The 20,868-nt window shown below is 45.0% G+C and overlaps 1 protein-coding gene across 4 annotated transcripts in view; it reads right to left on the reverse strand.

Moving 5' to 3' along the window:
• numa1 (nuclear mitotic apparatus protein 1) overlaps nucleotides 1-20,868 on the reverse strand; it is a 96,110-nt gene that overhangs the window by 45,927 nt on the left and 29,315 nt on the right. For all 4 annotated transcript variants that reach the window (XM_052025817.1, XM_052025820.1, XM_052025816.1 and 1 more), the window contains exons 5-13: nucleotides 16,770-16,796; nucleotides 14,819-14,907; nucleotides 14,496-14,576; nucleotides 11,065-11,155; nucleotides 9,894-10,008; nucleotides 6,154-6,314; nucleotides 5,488-5,602; nucleotides 3,738-3,855; nucleotides 297-437 (exon numbers count right to left, since the gene is read on the reverse strand). In XM_052025817.1, the coding sequence (XP_051881777.1) occupies nucleotides 297-437; nucleotides 3,738-3,855; nucleotides 5,488-5,602; nucleotides 6,154-6,314; nucleotides 9,894-10,008; nucleotides 11,065-11,155; nucleotides 14,496-14,576; nucleotides 14,819-14,907; nucleotides 16,770-16,796 (938 nt within the window). The remainder of the gene's footprint in view (nucleotides 1-296; nucleotides 438-3,737; nucleotides 3,856-5,487; nucleotides 5,603-6,153; nucleotides 6,315-9,893; nucleotides 10,009-11,064; nucleotides 11,156-14,495; nucleotides 14,577-14,818; nucleotides 14,908-16,769; nucleotides 16,797-20,868) is intronic.

Genomic DNA, 20,868 nt, shown 5'->3' on the forward strand with positions numbered 1-20,868 from the left:
TAGTTTATTCCTGGCCATCTCCTCAGTTCAGGGGTAACTGGGGACAGCCAATAAATGCCAGTGAACAAATACATTGGAAAATAAAAATGATGACATTCTGTTTAACTACACTTTGGAAAAGCTCTCATATCTTCCCATCATTTCAAGACTTTTCAGTACAGTTACATGTGTTTGGACCCATGCACGCTGACACACACCCAGAGCCACACTCACACACACACCCAGAGCCACACTCACACACACACCCAGAGCCACACTCACACACACACCCAGAGCCACACTCACACACACCGTACTTTATCCGACAGGGCCAGGTGCAGATCACTCTCCAGTTGCTTCTGCATTCCCTCCCAAAGGGGCATGGCTGTCTCGTGCTCATCCGCCAGTTCGTTCAGGGCCTTCTGGGATTGCGCCAGCCGACTCCCCAAGTCACGAACCTACAGCGCAAGATGGAAACAGGACTTTTACCGTGGGACTGAAGGCATCTGATATCCAAGTGGTTGACTGGGAGATGCAACAGAAGTATCAATTGAGTGACCAATAACCTCTGACACCGGGTCCACAGGTCATGATAAGGTGATCAAATCATGACAAATAATTGACCCACGCCTTTTAGAAGTGGCTTGGAGGATGACATCTGCCAAAGGCAAAGGCTACACAAGGGTTAACAGCTGAGACAGTGAACCAAGAGCTTGTCTTAGCCCGACAGATTCAGTGCTTTCAAAACATTAAAGACTTGCCAGCTGACAGCATAATGAACCACTGATGCAAAACTATCGACTGCAATTGTGAATGATGAGTTAGTAGTAAAATGGATTTCTTTCAGCACTCAATCAATCCTAATCTCCACAAAAGAAATCTCTTCAACTGCTGAATCAATTAACTGAGCAAATGCAGGGATCTGGTAATGAAAGGGAAATGCACTTTATAAATAACAGCTCATTGTGTTCCACATTCAGTAAAACGTTCACACAATGAAGCACTACTCAAAGCCCAGAATCAGTCTGGCATGGGAGTAATTCTGCAACTACAAAGTGCCACAAACTGCTAATTAGGTTAGATGACCAGCTTGTCTGTTTATGATGTCACTCCCTGAACAATGCAAGGGACATCATGTACACACTACCCATTGAGCCAGAGGAGGGCTTCTATCAAGTGAGCCAGGTTAATCTAATCAGATTTGTAGGGAATAGTGAGGGCAACACAGACCAGAAGATTGCATTCTAAGAAGTTAGAGGCAACAAGCCAAAACAAGCAGGAGCAAGCAGCCTTAATCACATTTACCCTCCTGGTTCACTCACATCACAATCTAATTTTGAACACTGGGATTAGGGCAAAAACTATGTCAAACTCTGGACGCTAATTCCACTGCTTCAGAACTCAGCACCAGGCAGGTTCTCCTGAAGTACATTTTAAACTTTCTACCTAATAGGGCCTCATTTTAGATACTTCACTACTGAAGTACATCTTGCGCTATAATCTAAAATTTGGAAGTGTTGACTGAATTTGGACACAAAATCCAAACCAACACTGCCAGTGCAGGAAGGGAGCAGCGCCAGTGGGTCTGTGCTGAGGGCGTGCAGAGTGTCAACACAGTTTGCCGACTTACCGGGGTCCAGCAGCCACAGCAGTGGTTTTGAGCATTTGCAAAGAAAAAGTTTAAAACCCACAGTGACATCAGAGAACAGCAGGAAACTGATTGGTTGGTGAAAGTCAAAGCCTTTGTGGGTTAATTCAAGAAAACCAAGAGCAGGATCTCGAAACAAGGCTGTAATCTGTGGCTTTCGACTGAATCCATTACGTGGGCATTGCGATTAAATTACTGGACTAGTATCTGGAGTCTGGACAACTTACCTAGAAACAACAGTCTATACTACACACCAGATAACAAAATAAATGTGAAATTAAAATACTGTTACCAGTAGATTTAATAGGAACTTGAGGGGCAACATGTTCTTTTTTAAAAAAACACAAAGGGTGGTATCTACGTGGAACGAGCTGCCAGAAGTGGTTGAGGCAGGTACAATAACAACTTTTGAAAGACAGTTGGACAGGTACATGGATTGGAAAGGTTTAGAAAGCTATGGGCCAAACACTGGCAAATGGGACTGGCTTGGATGGTCATCTTGGTTGGCATGGACCAGTTGGGCCGAAGTGCCTTTTCTGACTCTAATGGTGACTGTGAAACTACTGGATTGTTGCAAAACCCCATTAGCCAACCTTGCATCATCACTGGCCTGCATGTGACTCCAGACTCTCCATTTTGTCCACCTATCACTGCCCTGCTTTTCCCTCCTATATATTGAGCTTCCCCTTTTCCTATCTTCAGTCCTGAAGAAGGGTCCTGACCCGAAACGTTGAAAGGTTTTCTCCACAGATGCTGCCTGGCCTGCTGAGTTCCTCCAGCATCAGTGTTTTTCATCTCCAGTGTAGTTACTACCTTTTAAAGTTGTCTCATACACCACTCGGTTCAAGGAATAGAAGATAAACCTTGACGCATGCTCACAAGTCATAATGTGTCAGGATGTGTGCACCAGTGTGCATGTGAACAGCCTGAAGCAATGCTGCAAAAGGAGTTTCTGAGGGATTGGGGAGTGTTGCAGGGAAGGTGGGAGCTGTTGCACCTCAGAGATGGACAAATTCCCTTATAGCAGGGTTCTCAAATGCAGTGGCGAGAGGTCAGCAGGGAAAACAGTAAACACACATTGAGTGACCTTTAAAGAGCTTAGGTCCTTTCACAACAGGCAGAAAGGAGCAAGGTAATCAGTGCTAGAGCTTTGGATGATAAAAGAGATCAGTAAGATGACAAAGAAAAAAGGAAGCATCGGGTTGAGTGAAAATTAGACTGAATACAGAAAAAAATCAGACACGATTCTAAAAAGAGCAGAGGGAATGTGAGAAGAGACTGGTGGCTGATAGAGTAATCCAGAAGTCTTCTATAGCCACTAACACATGGGTAGTATGAGAAGGCATAGGGGGAAATCAGGCACTAGAAGGGAGATCTTGGGTATGGAGGGAGTAGGATAGGCTGAGGTACTAAATGAGTACTTCCTATCATTTGTCACCAAAAATCATAAAGAGAAGGTAGTTGAGATACAGAATGGGCCAAAAAAATATAAAGCCAGTGTTAGAGAGGTTGGCAGTACATGGATGGGATGCAGCCAACTGCTGAAGAAAACAAAGTCAAAATGGGAGAAGCAATGGCCGTAGTCCTCCTCTGACACAGGGACAATGATGGAAGGACTGTTCAAACGAAGGATGCATATTCCAGCCAATACACACATTAGTTTGAAAATGCAGTGATGGGAAAACAACAGGGAATAAGAATAAAGACAAAATTAATAATTATTCTGCATTAACAAAGGAAAGCCAGCACGGATCTGTGAAAGCCAAATTGTTTTTAACTAACTTGATGAGAACTGACAATACAGTGAAATTCCAGACCATCACCACCCCAGCCTTTACCATCCACCCAAACCTCGTCAGGTGCTCTCTGGGGTGGAGGGTGAGTGTGAAAGTTTGTTCACACTTATTGTCTCTGGTTGACAGCCATTAATTATACTTGTCTGCACGTTGCTACTTTGTAAGTGTCCTGTATTTCAGACTATATATCACCACATGATACTGAGGTTGTGAAAGGTGTGATACATTTCGACCCCAAATGCAGCAAGTTATTCGGCTGGGTAGTCTCACCCCTGCAAGGGTTAGTTGCAGCATGAAGTTTTACTGCAGATTACCTTGTACGACAGGTCGCCGTTTTCTTCTTCAAGTTTTTCAATTTTTCGCTCCATCTGACTTTTCTCAGTCTTCAGATCCTGACTCTGTTTCTGGGTGTCACGCAGTCTGTTCAACAAACTGGGGAGGGGAAGATCGAACATCTAATAAATGCAGAATATGGCAAATAGAAAAACTCTATAGTTAAAGGGTAGGGACATGTTCGGCACAGCTTTGTGGGCCGAAGGGCCTGAAATGTGCTATAATTGTTCTATGTTTTATGTTCTAAACCAGTATCTGGAAAATAAATTCCTCCAAACAACACTGCAGACAACTGCCTTGTAGTTTTTTTCCCTGCTCCTGCAATCAAAAAAAGGGGAAAGATATTCTTCAAGCACTGCACAGTGACAGTAAAGCGTGGAGGTCACAGTGCACAAACTGGGAGAAAACACATCCCTCACCAAAGGTAAAGCTACTGGAGAATGGAGTGAACTAGAGAACAAATGACCATAAGAATAGCAGAGATCTGCAAGACCGTATCTGCAGCAGTGTGACCAGTTCCTGCCTCCAACTCCTGCCTGAAAACACGTACCACCAGGCTCAAGGACAGCTTCTATTCCACTGTTATAAGACCACTGAATGATACCCTAAAATGCAAGATGGACTCTTGACCTCACAATCTACCTCATTATGACCTTGCACCTTATTGTCTGCCTGCATTTTCTCTGTAACTGTAACACTTTATTCTGCATTCTGTTATTGTTAGAACCATAGAAACTACAGCACAGAAAACAGACCATTTGACCCTTTTAGTCCGTGCTGAAACTTTATTCCGCTAGTCCCATTCACCTGCACCCAGTCCATAACCCTCCAGACCTCTCCCGTCCATGTATCTATCCAATTTATTCTTAAAACTTAAGAGTGAGCCTGCATTTACCACATCAGATGGCAGCCCGTTCCACACTTCCACCACCCTCTGAGTGAAGAAGTTCCCCCTAAACCTTTCCCCCTTCACCCTAAAGCCATGTCCTCTCGCACTTATCTCTCCGAATCTAGGTGGAAAGAGCCTACTCACATTTACTCTGTCTATATGTCTTCCCTTGTACTACCTCAATGCACTGATGAGATGAAATGATCTGTATGGATGGCATGCAAAACAAAGTTTTTCACTGTACCTCAGTACATGTGACAATAATAAACCAATCTGGTAAAAATTTACCAAATCAGGAAAATATATTAAACAAAAACCAAAAAAGCTGGAAACACTCAGCAGGCCAGGCCTCATCTGTGGAAGGAGGAACACAGTCATTGTTTCAGGTTGGAAACCCCAATTTTGATTTTCAGGAAAATGTGGTGGAATGATTCCAAAAGAGGATACAAATATCAGGAAAGATTGAATAAGCTGGGACTGATCTCTCCAAAAAAAAAGGTAATGATCTGACAGTGGTCTTAAGAAAATTATGAAAGGTTTTGTTTGGTGAGATAGAAAATACTTACTTGTGGGCAAGACCAGAAATTGGAACTGCTGATAGGCAATTGTCACCAAGAAATGAAACAGGGAGAAACCCAAACATGAAAATCACCACGGGGAATATTTGAGACAAACAGCATGGATATAGAAAAGGAGTTGGGAGTGAGAGAGTCAAGGAGGACGTGTGACTGGGGGAGATGATGGAAGAAGCTCGTGTAAACCAGCCCATTTAACTCTCCTCCATTCAACCCCATCAGGCTACTGAGGAATTCTCCGCCATCAGTGACGAGCTGTACCAATACCTTTCACATTTTTCCCTCAGATTGCCGAGTTCGTCAGGCTGCTCCTCGGTGGCCTGCCTCTCTGTTAGTTTCACCAGCCGATCAACCTTCTGCTGCATAATGGAGATTTGTGTTTCTGGTGAAAGGAAACAAGATGACGAGAAAGTTATGCTGCACATCTTTGCCTCTTTCACCCAATGTGCTTTTCTAAATGTGTCGACCCTCACTGTATTTCAATGTGCAGTAGCTAATTTTCATGCAAGAGCCAGAGAGAGATCAGAAAGATTGTAGCAGTGGCTCAGGGCTGTCCACACTGACAGTGCAAGGCACTTCTGGGCTGCTCTGGAGTGCCAGCCTAGATTTGGGTGCTCAAGTCACTGGGTTGGAACTTGGAGCAAGAATTTTCTGAATCAGAGGGGAGTGTCCTGCATACTGAGCTGTGGTGGATGCTCAGAAAGGAAACCTGGTATGCTCATCCAGTCTTGGCCTACACGTGACTAATCTCACCAATAGGGTTGACTCTAAACTGCCCTTTGAAGTGGAACAGAAAATCCAACAGTCTCATTAAGCCGCGACAGACCCAGGATGCATCAGTTCAACAGGGGGGGAACTACCACCACTTTCTCGAACAGGGGGCAAACCATAAAAAGTGCCCACATCCCACACATGTAGTTTTGCGTCTGTTACCTTTCTCAGTGATCAACTTGCGGGCCTCGGTCAGCTCAATCTCCAAATCATCGCGAAGCATTCGCGCATCCGCCAGCTGCTTCTTCATCCGTCGTACCTGGACCTGCGGGGTTTGCATGAAGTCCCGCATTGGTGACGTCGGGGAAGTCGAAGGTCCACAACTGCAAGGAAGAACAGAACAGTACAGCACAGGAACAGGTCCTTTGGCCCACAATGTCTGTGCTGGGCACGATGCCGAATTAAACTAAATCCCTTCTGCCTGCACATGGTCCACATCCCTCCACTCCCTGCATGTTCATGTGCCCGTCTTGTATCCTTTTCCACCAGCACATTCCAGGCACCCACCACTCTTTGTAAAAGACCTGCCCCACACACCTTTAAACTTTCCCCCTCATCCCTTAAATGCATGTCCTTTAGCATTCAATACTTCTATCCTGGGAAAAAGATTGTGACTGTTTACCTTATCTATGCCTCTCAATATTATAAATTTCTGTCAGGTCTCCCCTCAGCCTCTGACGCTCCAGAGAAAACCACCCAATATCCCCTAATCCAGACAGCATCCTGGTGAACCTCTTCTGCACCCTCTTCAAAGCCTCCACATCCTTCCTGTAAACAGGCGACCAGAACTGCACATGATGCTCCCAGTGCGGCCAAAGTTTCATACAGCTCCAACATGACTTCCTGACTCTTATACTCCATACCCCTAATAATGAAGGCAAGCATGCCATACGCCTTCTTTACCACCCCATCTATTTGTATTGCCACTTTCAGGAGTCAAGACAAAGGTGGACATCCTCTGGATTTTTACCTCTGTAACCTTGCCCATGCAGGATCAGGACATTAAGATGGGAACAACACACACAAATACCCCAGCTTATGTCAGTCATCTTGTGTGAAACCAATCTGCCTGCTCTATGAAATAGTTGGTTCAAAATGCTAAAGTTCATGTCAATTTCCCCTGGCTGTCTTATGAGGCACTAAAACAAAATGTCCAGTGCATTAAACAGTGATTGCACTTTAAATGATCCTCATTATGAAGTGTTTGAGATGATCGGGAGCCATCCTTTATTCCTCTCCCTTTGTGGGGAGGCTGAAACACTGATACAAATGGACATGCAAAGAAAAAGGTCAGAGCATGAAACTGTAAAAAGGTTACATTACAACAGGTTGCACAGATGTGGCTTGGGCTTAGCAGTAGTGAGTGAAGGATTTGATGGGGTAGATAAAAATGGTAAGTTGGTTTATTATTGTCACATGTACTGAGAGAGTGAAAAATTGTTTTGCATGCCACTTATACAGATCACTTCACTACATCAGTGCACTGAGGTCGTACAAGGGAAGACAATAACAGAATGCAGAATAAAGTGTTACAGTTACAGAGGAAGTGCAGTGCAGGCAGACAAATAAGGTGCAAGGGCATAACGAGGTAGATTGTGAGGTCAAGAGTCCATTTTACCGTACTAGGGAACCGTTCAATAGTCTTATAACAGCGGGATAGAAGCTGTCCTGGAGCCTGGTGGTACGTGCTTTCAGGCTTATGTGTCTTTTGCGTGTGTGGGGGGGGGGCAAAGAGAGAATATCTAGAGGGGAAGGGGTCGTCGATTACGTTGACAAACTGTTTCCTCTGACAATAAGTTAGAGCCAGGTTGTTGAAGGTCAATGTCAGGAAGCACCTCCTCACAGACGGCTGTGGGGGTCTGCAGCTTTCTGCCAGAAAAAGCTGGCGACACAGAGGGTCAAATGCAATGTTCTAATCAGTGACAGTGGTGGTATTAAACAATAGAAAACCAGGGTGGGTTGACGGGAACATGATGCAGATCAGCCATGATCCAACAATGACAAATCGACTAAGGGACTGAATGTCCTTCTCCTGTTCCGAAACCCAGAGATCTGGATATAGCAGATATCTTTTAAATAATTTGGTACAGTGGATGACGTATTCCAGAAATTCTCCACAAAGCAACATTTTCTGTCTGCTTTGGTTGGGGCTTAAACATGGTGTTGAGCTAAAAGGTTGTGGTGAAGGACTCTCATTCCAAGATACCTAGCATTAAAACTATGTCTATCCCCATTACAGATCTTCATTACAGTTCATCTTTCACTCACCACAGAGGCTGGCTCACACGAGGAGCATTTCTGACATTCATTTTCAGAGTTCCAATATGAGAGTCATACAGCACAGAAACAGGCACTTTGGCCCCTCCTGTCGATGCTGACCACCACTTACCTATCTATACTATTTCTTGGATACTACTTCTTTTATTAATTGTCTTTACTTCCAGAGTCAAAAACCAGATTGTTCACTATCTTAAGAGTCCTATTTGGTGCTGATAATTTCAACTTAATTCAGGTACATCACCAAAATTATCAGCCTGCTCACATTATCAGCTCCACGCCAGCCCATGCTGGTCTATTCCTGAAAGTCTCATAGAACCTAGAACAGTACGGGCCCTTCGGCCCACTATGTTGTGCTGACCTGTACAAACCTACCCCATGATCAATCTAACCCTTCCCTCCTACACAGCCCATAATCCTCCATTTTTCTTATATCCATGTGCCTATCTAAGAGTCTTAAATATCCCTATTGTATCAGCCCCCAGCAGTGCGTTGCAGGCACCCACCACTCTCAGTGTAAAGAACCTACCTCTGATACCTCCCCTAAAAACTTCCCTTCATTCACAACCAGATGTCCTCTGGCATTGGCCATTGCTTCCCTGGGGAAAAGGTGCTGGCTGTCCACTATCTATGCCCCTCAATCTTATACACCTTTATCAAGTCACCTCTCATCCTGCATCGCTCCAAAGGGAAAAGCCCTAGCTCAATCTTTCCTCATAAAACATGCTCTCTAATCCAGACAGCATCCTGGTAAATCTCCTCTCCACCCTCCCTAAAGCTTCCACATCCTTCCTATAATGAGGCAATCAGAACTCAACGCAATACTCCAATTGTGGTCTAGTTTTATAGAGTTGCAACATTACTTCACAGCTCTTGAAATCAATCCCCTGACTAATGAAGGCCAACACACCATACACCTTCTTAACTACTCCATCAACTTGCACAGCAACTTTGAGGGATCTATGGGCTTGGACCCCAAGATCCCTCTGTTCCTTCACACTGCTAAGAATCCTGCCATTAACCTTGTACTCTGCCTTCAAGTTCGTTCTTCCAAAGTGTATCACGTTATCAAAAGTGTCTCCGTGTCTTTATCTCCATGCCTTTCCAGAAACAAGAGCTCTTCTGAAACTCTGTTTCCAACCCAACTCACACCAGGCTCCTTACACTCATCAGCCCTGTGATCACTGATCTATACTGGCCCACATTTAAACAATGCCCAAATCTCTTCAAATCTTCTTTTAAAACACTCCTACAAATCTACGTCAACTAAATTTAGCCACCTATTCCTCACCACTTCCCTTGGGTCTGATGCCAAGTTTTGTACAACGTCCCATTGAAACAGCCCAAGGCATTTGATATGCGGAAGTCATGGTTTTTTTTCACCTAAAATCCTGGAACAAGTCAGCTGACCCAGAGAAGTCTGCAGAGAGGAACAGTGTTAGTGTTTCGGGTCCAATAATGCATTATTTCCAGGTCTTGGTATTTTACTTTAACGTAAACATAGTCTACTTTGGGGAAAGAAATCCATATCAATTTTATCAGACTATCTGGATGGGCATTTCTGTAATGACAACAAAACAAGATACAACAATGTCTGAAGACCAGGAACATATTGTGTTACAGACCTGTACACTCTGGATGCCAAAAACTGGGCTCTCTGTCCTCCAGTTTTCCCACAGAACGTTGGCGAGGTTACTTCGTCTGAACTGGCACTACGGAGATGAGCCAATGGAGACGAGGCTGTTAAGTAAAAAAGAAAATTAGATACCTCCTTCTAAAGCTGTCACGTTCTTCTAAAGTGGTGATCAAAAGGTGAAACAAAACGCAGCAGCAGTTTAAACAATACAGTGACGAATACGGGAATGCAAGCAGATACAAGGTTAGCTGGGCAACACATTCCCTTTCACCTTCAAGCCAGGTGGCAGGGGGTTTAACGTCCACTTCAGTCCAGAGACTTGATCCAGACCGAGACTCACCAATGTTGAAGGAACACCAAGCCAAGTCTAAAGTCTCCTATCTTCACCATCCCCCCAACTTGCTCCATTTGCTTTTTGTGCACCCCCCCCCCAAGTTTTTCTCTCTCCCTGCCTCCATCTATCATTCACCTGCCACAGATCTTCCAATGCCACCCCTGCTCGCCTCTCCTACCTGCCCATCATCTTACACCCCTCCTCAGACCACCAATCGCCTCAGAATCCCTTCTCGCCACTCCCCTTCTCCTCTCTGCTGGCCAGCTCACCTCTCCACTCTCACACAGGGTTTTGACCTGAAACACCGGCAATTCCTTTCCTCCCACAGATGCTGCTCAACCCGCTGAGTTCCTCCAGCGAGTTGTGTGTCGCTCCAGATTCCAGCATCTGCAGTCTCTTGCGTCTTCGATAAATCTGCTATTCAGGCGAGTGTGAAAGATTCCATAGCACTGTTCTGAAGGAGAGCGGGGTGAGCCCTTCCTGGTATCCTGTCTGAGATTTCATGATTATCAACTGATCACCTCGCAGGTGCCAAGTGACCTTCTCCAGTTCCTAACAGCAGATAAATTATATCATACAGCACACATCCATTACCCACTGGTGGAGTCAGGTGGTGGTGGAGGGTAGAAGAAAGAGTCAAGACCCTATGGTAGACCACTTCCAAATTGGAAACAGGATCTGCAACACTCCTTCTCAGGATGCCGAGGGTCCTGATGGGTGTGCCTCAAGCTTGATGCACAAGACAAGCTGAGGAAGATTCACAACAAGTCCTTGTCATACATTTTATTGCTGTAGCAAAATTTATTTAAAAAGTACATTTAGTTACCTCGACTCTGCAAAAATGTGGCCAAGTTGTTGTCCAGATGAATTCCCTCTTCATTGTCAAGCACGAAGCGGAGGATGCCCACAAGCTCACCCTGGGAAGTGGGGGTGGGAAGAAGTCAAACACAAACTTCAGAGTAGTACAAATAAACATGCAAAACGCTACAAACCAGGGCCTTTAACTTTTCCTCACCACTGATCCCGAGAGGGCAAAAAGCAGTTTCAGATAAACCTTTCAGGAAGTGGAGTGGGATCTGAATAAACCTGAGAACAATTGCCATCCCAAAAATAAATCAAAGATTACATACAGCTTCAATATGGCACATTTAGAATAAACATTTGAGGGAGTTAAGCTTCACTAAGTTTTAAGTAATCAGGAAATTTGCTGATTGTGAAAGTTTTTTTACATTTATAGTAAAATTACAGTCATACAGCACGGAAGCAGGCCCTTCAGCCCAACTGGTCCATACTAACCAGGATTTCCCATCCAAGCTAGTCCCATTTGCCAGCATTTGGCCCATAACCTCCTAAACCTCTCCTATCCATGTACTGTCCAACTGTCTTTTAAACTGCCTGTTATTGTACCTGCCTTGACCACTTCCTCCGGCAGCCGATTCCACATGGATACCACCCTTTGAGTGCCAAAATTGCCTCTCAAGTTCCTATTAAATCTTTCCCCTCTTACCTTAAACCCATGCCTTCTAGTTTTTGATTCCCCAATTCTGGGGTAAAAGACTGAGTGCATTCACCCTAGTTACGCCCCTCATGATTTGCCCAACCTCTCCCTATAACCGAGTCCCTCAAGTCCTGGCAGCATCCTCATGAATCGTTTCTGCGCTCTTTCCAGTTTAATAACATCTTTCCAATAGCAGGGCGACCAAAACTGAACACAATACCCCAAGTGCAGCCTCACCAGCGTCCTATTGTAGGTTAATTGTCCCCTGAACATTCCTTCTGGGGTGCACAGCCCCTCGCTGAGCCCTCAGTCTGCACTACCTGCCACTACACACACTTACCTTGTCAGCTGTGCCAAGCTCTCAGCCACAGTGCTTCAGGCAGTCTCCAGAGATTGCCTGACTCTAATCAACTGCCCTTTGTTGTTAGCATGACCCAATGACAGTATTCACGTCTAAGTCAGGAGACTGCGAGTTCAGTGGCTCGGAGATTTGAGCACACAATCCACACCGACACATCCAGTGTAGCGATGAGGGAAGAGATGCACAGCTGAAAGTTATTTCCCACATTCCCTTACGATACAGACTTGGACCAAACAGCTGCCTTCTATGCCAGCCGAAGATGCCCTTCCATTCACAAATGTGGACAACATAACTATCCGTACCAGTTTACAACAGGACCTGGATAACATCAAGGCTTGGGCTTCCAAGTCATAAACATGTGGATCAATGAGATCTGTTGTTCTCCAAGATTCAGCAACATCACCACTGCCAAGTTTCCCCAACATCAGCAGTTTGGGATCATCACTGACAAGGTTAACTTAACCAACCACATTAGCACAGTGACCAGTCACTACCTCCTGACCCTCAAAGCCTCTCCACTATTTATCAGGTTCAGACCAAGTGCCAGGGAGCCCAAAAAGTCGGTGCCTTGGTGAGGTCACCCAGGATAAGCAGAGGTAATGTAGCTGTTAGCATAACACTTCACAGCACCAGTGACCTGGGTTCAATTCCCGCCACTGTCTGTAAGGAGTTTGTATGTTCTCCCCATGTCTGTGTGGCTTTCCTCCAGGTGCTCCGGTTTCCTCCCACGTTCCAAAGACATAAGGGTTAGGAAGTTGTGAGCATGCTATGTTGGCGCCGGAAGCGTGATGACACTTGCGGGCTGCCCCCAGAACACTCTATGCAAAAGATGTATTTCACTGTGTGTTTCGATGTACATGTGACTAATAAAGATATCTTAAATGAAAATGTTGGAAATACTCAGCAGGTCAGGCCCCATCGGTAGGAAGAGAAACAATCAACATTTCATTTCGAAAACCCTTCTACCAGTTCTGACACAAGGTCAGAAGCTGAGCATCATTTTCTGTTTTAGAGTCATTGTTATACATTATGGAAACAGACGCTTCGGCCCAACTCATCCATGCTGACCAAGATGCCCATCTAAGCTGGTCCCATTTGCCCGTGTTTGGCCCATATCCCTCTAAACCTTTCATATCCCTAGACCTGCCCAAATGTCCTTAAATGTTGTCATTGTAGCCACCTCTACCTTGTCCTCTGGCAGCTCGTTCCATATACCCACCACCCTCTGCGTGAAGAAGTTGCCCCTCAGGTCCCTTTTAAATCTTTCCCCTCTCACCCTAAACATATGCCCTCTCATTTTTGATTCCCTTTCCCTGGGAAAATGACATGCATTCACCCTATCTACGTGCCTCATGATTGTACACACCCCCAAGGTCACCCCTCAGTCTCCTAGATTCCAATGAATGAAGTCATACCCGCCCAACCTCTCCCTATAACTCAGGCCCTCGAGACCTGGCAACATTCTCAGAAATCTTTATTTTAGATTTCCAGCAATTGCAATAAAAAAAATAATTTTCATTAGTTTGTATTACTGGGCCCAATAATCATGAAGAAGGCAAGCCAGCAGCTCTGCTTCAATAGGAATTTGAGGAGATTTGGTATGTCACCAAAGACTCCTGCAAATTTCTACAGATGTACCATTCTGACTGGCTGCATCACCACCTGGTATGGAGGCTCTAATGTGCAGGATCGAAAGAGGCTGCATAGAGTTGTAGAGTCTGCCAGCTCCATCATGGGCACAACCCTCCCCACCATCAAGGACATCTTCGTGCCTCAAGAAGGTGGCATCCATTACGGACCCTCACCACCTGGGACATGCCCTCTTCTCGTTAAAACCATCGGGGAGGAGTACAGGAGCCTGAAGACCCACACAATGATTCAGGAACAGCTTCTTCCCCTCCGCCATCAGGTTTCTGAACGGTCCATGAACACTACCTCATTATTCCTCCTCTGCACTGTTTCTTTTTGTGGCTTATAGTAATTTTATGTCTTGCACTGTACTGCTGCTGCAAAACAACAAACTTCACGACATATGGCGGTGATAATAAACTCGATTCTGATAATCACCCTATTCATTACTGGCATACAAAGGCTGCACTTCAACTTCATAGATAGGATGAATATACAGAATCTCTACCACCTCCCAACCCTCCCCTCCCCACAGTCATTTCATCTGCACCACATCCAGTGTAACCCTCACTAACACCGCCGTGGGAACATCACCTTCAAATTTCCCTCAGCTCACACATCACCAGCACATGGTGGAAGCAGCAATCACTATCTGGATATGGGCACCAACAAGACGACTACCATCACTTCTACAGAGCAACATAGGCAGCCTTGAATGCGTCACCCTCACTTTGTGAATCCAGGTAGAAGCAGCATGTATTTTGTTTACCTGGGTTTCTATGTCAAGATCCTCAAACTCGTGTGGGTTTTGTTTGGCCATGGTATGGAGGTGGAGGAGGAGGACAGTCATCTGCAAAACAAAAAGGAAGAGACAATGATTAAAAGTTACAAGGGTGTGTACACACACGGATCAACTGACACAATGACATTTGTAAACTGAAGACCAGCCTAGCCGGTGATGCCCACACCCACAATACAGGAACAAATTCACACAGAAGCAATCTGTGTAAACAGGCACATTAAACATATCTTTCACTCAATACAATTTGTGGCACCCTCGACCACTGCATCAGGTTCAGGCCACAAGCTCACCTTTGCCATCTCAAGTTCAACATCTTCACCAAGTAAGATCTTCTGCAAGGAGACCACACTTCCAGCCGCAGGATTGTACCTGCACCGATCTGCAAATATTGATGACGAAGAGAGTCAGTCTCATACTCAAGGAATTCACTTGGAATATTCATTAGTTATATTGCTACCCAGCACTATCTTCACAGTTAACATGACAAATACCATTAAAATCAAACAGCTGGTTGGCCCTAGTCCCATTAAGAGTTTGTCCTCAACTGTAAACTACAATTTATCCATATCTCCACCTACAAGATTTGTCTCCCCAATTCCAGTCTCTCATTCATCTATTCAACGGTCCCCTAGTATAAGATGGACCCTTGACCTCAATCTGCCTTGCATCTTATTGTCTGCCTGCACTGCACTCTCTCTGTAACTGTAACACTTCATGCTGTTATTGCTTTTCCCTTTTCCTACCTCAATGCACTGTTGTAATGAAATGATCTGTATGGATGGCATGCAAAGTTTTTCACTGTACCTCGGCACACGTGACAATAATAAACCAATTTACTGCCATAGGTCACCACCCCTTCAGCTGCCAAATCGATGCTCTGGGATTCCCAACCTAAACCCTTCCATTTCTTCTCTTACATTGACTATGCTTTTGATCTTTCATCTGTAAATGTCATTCTGCATTTGTATCAATTTTACTTCTATCCACACTCCAGTGTTTGAATATCCCTGGGCACTTTATTTAAAATGTGATCTGACTAAAACTAAAGTTTTAACCTCACCCCCTTCCCCCTCAGACATGTCCTGCCTTTTGGCTCAATATTCCATCGCAGAAACAGAAACTGCTGGAGATCTCAGCAGGTCAGGCAGCATCTACGGAAAGGGAAAGACGTAACTCCAAAAAGTCAAGCGTTATCCCTTCCACAGATATTTCCTGACCTGATGAGTGTTTCGAGCATTTTCTATTTTTGTTTGTTTTCCACATTTGCAGGTTTTTAAAAAATTTTTCTTCAGCATTTTTTTGGGTTTGTGCAGCCAGGCAGGGCAGCTGTTCACACGTTGGAAACAGAGTCAACGGATCCTTTCAGTTCCATTCTTGGCTATTTCACCGCATGCATGAAGTCAGTTTCCCATCTCTGTCCGCTCAGTGTTATAGGGAGAGGTTGGGCAGGCTAAGATTTTGCCTTAAGGAATAACTTGATTCCTTCAGTAGGAGACCTTATAGAGGTATATAAAATCATGAGGGCATACATAGACCAAAAGGGTAACCTCTTCACGCAGAGGGTGGTCAGTAATGAAACGAGGTGCCACATTAACAATTAAAAGACACTTGGACAGGCACATGGATAGTATAAGTTTAGAAGGCGTATGGGCATCTTGGTTAGCATGGTTGGGCTGAAGGGCCTGTTTCCGTGCTGTATGATTACGATGAAAGTCTGGATTGGTGCAGGGAGATGGGATTGTACAGGGACCAGGAAGAAGGGGCTGAAGGGCATACATCCCAGAAAGGTTCTGCTTTCCTCAGACAATAACACGGCCTGCCCCCAACATACAGTGAGGCACTGCTACAGAGTTCCCCTTTCAGTCCTGAGAACTGCAGAGTCTGTGCCTCTATTTCAAAAACTGCCGAATGTTTTCACCCTGGGTATTTCCAGCATCAAAAAACAAAAATTACAGGACTGGAAATCTGAAATAAAACCAGAAAATGTTGCAAACACTCAGCAGGTCAGGCAGCGTCTGTGGAGAGAGAAGCAGAGTTAACGTCTCGGGTCAATGACCTTTTATCAGAACATTTTGCTCCGATTTTCAACATTTTCTGTCTGTCTCTCTCTCACAAACACACAGTCCAGGAAAACAAAAAAAAAGTCATACCCAAGTACTACTACAACAGAGCCTCAGCTCCGGAAACCAATGAGCCTCAAGGACATTTTCACTCCAAATATCTTGGAAGAGGGACTCTTACCTGGCTGACTCTTCTGAACCTCTGAACCTATAAACACAGAACAGTTGTTAGCCATTCAAGTTGTGCAGTAAGCAACTCAAAGACAATGTTTACATGAAATAATTTTAAGCTGTCTTGCTACTAAATGACAGAATACATGTTCTCAGTCAGAGAACAGAAGTAAAATACAATGCAGTCATGATCAGATTGACTCTGGCTATGGTTTCCAGGGAACAGACTCCCATACCTATCTCAACTACACATCTTGGAATGATATTGTCACTTGTACAGAGGTACAGTGAAAAACTCATCTTGCATACCGTTCAGATAGATCAATTCATTACACAGTGCACTGAGGTAGTACAGCACAAAATAATACAGAATGCAGAGTAAAGTGCCACCTACAGAAAAAGTGGAGCACCAGTAGACAATAAGGCGCAAGGTTGTAACGATGTAGATTGTGAGGTCAAGAGTCTATCTTGTTGTACTAGGGAACTGTTCAACAGTCGTACAACAGCAGGATAGAAGCTGCCGAGACAAGAGATTCTGCAGATGCTGGAATCTGGAGCAACTCAGCAGGTCAGGCAGCATCCATGGAAGGAAATAAAAAGTCGATGTTTCTGGTCAAGACTCTTCATCAGGTCTGGGAAGGAAGAGGGCAGAAGCCAGAATAAGGTGGTCAGAGGAGGGGGGGAACACATGCAGGCAGGTGATGGGCGAGTCCAAGTCAGAGGGGAAAGGTAGGGGGTTGGTGGGGGGCGGGGGGGGGGGAGAAAAACGCAAGAAGCTGAGAGGTGATAGGTAGAAGAGGCAAAGGGCTGAAGGAGGAGGAATCTGCTGGAGGGGGCAGTGGACCATGGAATAAAGGGAAGTAGGTGGGGAATAGATAGACAGGTCATGAGGGTGGGGGAAGAGGAAAGAGAAGGGGGGAGGGGACCATAGAAATGAGGGAAGACAAAAGGAGAGAATAAAAAGGTGGGAGGGAAAGAGGTTACCGGGAGTTAGAGAAATTGATGTTGAGGCCGTCAGGTTGGAAACTACCAAGGCGGAATATGAGGTGTTGTTCCTCCAACCTGCGCCTGACCGTAACGTGGCAGCAGAGGAGGCCGTGGATAGACGTCGGTTTGGGAGTGGGATGTGGAATTGAAGTAGATGGCCACCGGGAGATCCTTTCAGGCTTTTGTACTTTCTGCTCAAATGGGAGAGGAGAGAAAAGAGATCCTACTCTCCCAGTTCCTTGGTGTCAGGCACATCTGTTCTGAAGATACAGAAGCTTGAAAGCACATACCACCAGGCTCAAGGACAGCTTCTATCCCGCTGTTATCAGACTTTTGAATGGACCTCTCAAATGTTAAAGATGAACTCTTGATCTCCCAATCTACCCTTTTGTAGCCCTTGCCCTTGATTTATCTGCCTGCACTGCACTCTCTAACTGAAACACTATATTCTGCATTCTGTTTTCTTTTTTCTTCACTACCTCAATGTACTTATGCATGGCATGATCTGCCTCAATGGCATGCAAGCAAAAGTTTTCCACTGCATCTCAGTATACTGTAACTCCAGCCCTCCAGTCCCAGCAACATCCGTGTGAATCTTTCCTGCACCCTCTCCAACTTAATCGAATCCTTTCTGTAGCGTGATGACCAGAACTGCATGCAATATTCCAAGTGCAGTCTCACCAACATTTTGTACAATTGTAACATGACATCCCATCTCCTGTACTCAATGCCCTGACTGATGAAGGCCAGCATGCCATATACCTTCTTCACTACCGTCGACCTGTGCCGTCACTTTCGGGGAACCAGGGTCCTGCCATTCACTGTGCATGTCCTGGCCTGGTTTAAACTTTCCAAAATGCATCACTTGGCACTTGTCCAAGTTAAATTCCATCTGCTCTTCCTTGCCCACTTTTCCAGTTGATCAATATCCTGTTGTAACTATGCCTACAAAGACTTTCTCTCTCCACAGGTGCTGCTTGATCTGCTGGGTACTTCCAACCTTCGCAGTTGTTTGAGATTTCCAGCAGCTCATGTTCTGCCTCTCACAGCTCCAGCAAGATGACCCCAATCATCTGGATGGCTCACAAATGCATCGTGTAACCTGGGAGAATCTTGGTCACTACTCTAATCGATGACAAAGGTTACTGACCTGAAACATTGATTCTGTTTCCCTCCCCACAGGACATTGCTCAACCTACTGAGTATTTCCAGGACTGCTTTTGTTTTAGTTCAAAGATTATATGGGATGTGTTCCTTCATTAACCAAGGCATAAAATACAAGTGGAAGAGCAGTTATAGGATTCAGAGTCACACAGCACGGAAGCAGGCCCTTTGGCCCAACTGGTCCATTCTGACCAAGATGCCCGTCTAAGCTGGTCCCATTTGCCTGTGTTTGGCTCGTATCCCTCTAAACCTTTCCTATCCATGTACCTGTCCAAGTACTTTTTGTGTGTTGTTAATGTACCTGCCTCAACCACTTCCTCTGGCAGCTCATTCCATATATTGACCACCCTCTGGGTTGGTCATGTTCCTAGTAAAACTTTCCCCTCTCATCTTAAACCTTTGCCCTCTAGTTCTTGATTCCCCAATGCTGGAAAAAAGACTGTACACAATGCTCATCGGGCCACAGCTTAAATTATGTGTACATTTCTGGCCACATTATAGGAATGATACTGCACTGGCCCAGCAGATTTACAAGGATGTTGCTACAACTTGAAGATTGTAGCTATGAAGAGGCTAGGGTTGCTGTCTTTACAGCAGAAGAGGCTGAGGGGAGACTTATTTGGAGGTGCCCAAAATTATGGGGGGCCAGAGATACACAAAGAAGAATGGTTTGATTCCTTTAGTGGAGGGATTTACAAAGAAAACACAGGGACCATAGTAACTGGCAGAAAAAGATTCAAGGGGAGATTGGGAAAAGATCCACTAGAGGGTGGCAGGGTCTAGAACTTGCTGCTTGAAAGGGTGACAGGGAGCAGAAACCCTCAGCATTTTTGAACAGTACTTGGAATATGGACTTGAACAGCTATGATGTGCAGGCTTGCAGAACGAGGGCTGAGAGGTTGGATTAAGCTGGGTGGGCCTTTCTCCACTTGCACAGACACAATGGGCCAAATGTTTTTTTTAAAAACAATTCCTTGCAGAAGAGGTTTACCAGGATGCTGCCTGGATTAGAGGCATGTGCTATGAAGAGAGGCTGGACAAACCTGGGTTGTTTTCTCTGGAGTGGTGGAGGCTGAGGGGAGACCTGACAGAGGTTTATGAGGGGCATAGATAGGGTGGGGACCCCAGGGTCAAAATGTCTATTACTAAAGGGCATGCATTTAAAGCGAGAAGGGTTAAGTTCAAGGGAGATGTGCAAGATAAGTTTTTTTTAAAAAAAGCATAGAGAGTGCAGAGTGCCTGGGATGCACTGCCCAGGGTGGTACTGGAGGCAGATACGATATGGAGGCATTTAAGAGGCTCTTAGATAGGCACATGAATATGCAGAGAATGAAGGGATATGGACATTGTGTAAGCAGAAGAGACTAGTTTAGTTATGCTTTTAATTAATAGTTCTCCACAACGCTGAGGATGAAAGGGCCTGTTCCTGTGCGCTACTGTCTAGGTTCTATGTTCTCATTTCTTTTTGCCCTCTTGCTCATTTCCCTACACCACATTCAGCGCACTTTTGAGTAGGGGCTGTTCCTACATCACCACACACAATCCCACACCACTCCTTTACAGAGATATCCAAATGGTCCTGTTCATGAGCCATAGCACAGAAAACACTTGTGCTGAAAATTGAAACACAAGAAAGATATGCAAACAGTTCCAATCATTCTTTATCTGAGTTGGGTGGGGGCATGGGCAAGCTGCTGCTCGATGAAGGGCAGGAATTTTGTTTTGTGTTGCTGATTACAGAAGGTGTGGAGACAGATCACCCAGGAGCAATCTTCAACACCAAATATCCCATTCCATATGGATTCTATCATCTGAGACTAGGGCAAACATGCCAAGCTTTCCACATCACTTAATTCCTTTGTTAGTTATTAATTTCAATTAAAAAATGCTTTAAGTATGATTTAATGAAATAAAGCTCACTGGAGCAAAACAAAACAGAGGTGCTCGTCCAAGATTAA

The sequence above is a fragment of the Pristis pectinata genome, chromosome 11, assembly GCF_009764475.1.
Source record: "Pristis pectinata isolate sPriPec2 chromosome 11, sPriPec2.1.pri, whole genome shotgun sequence".
NCBI lineage: Eukaryota > Metazoa > Chordata > Chondrichthyes > Rhinopristiformes > Pristidae > Pristis > Pristis pectinata.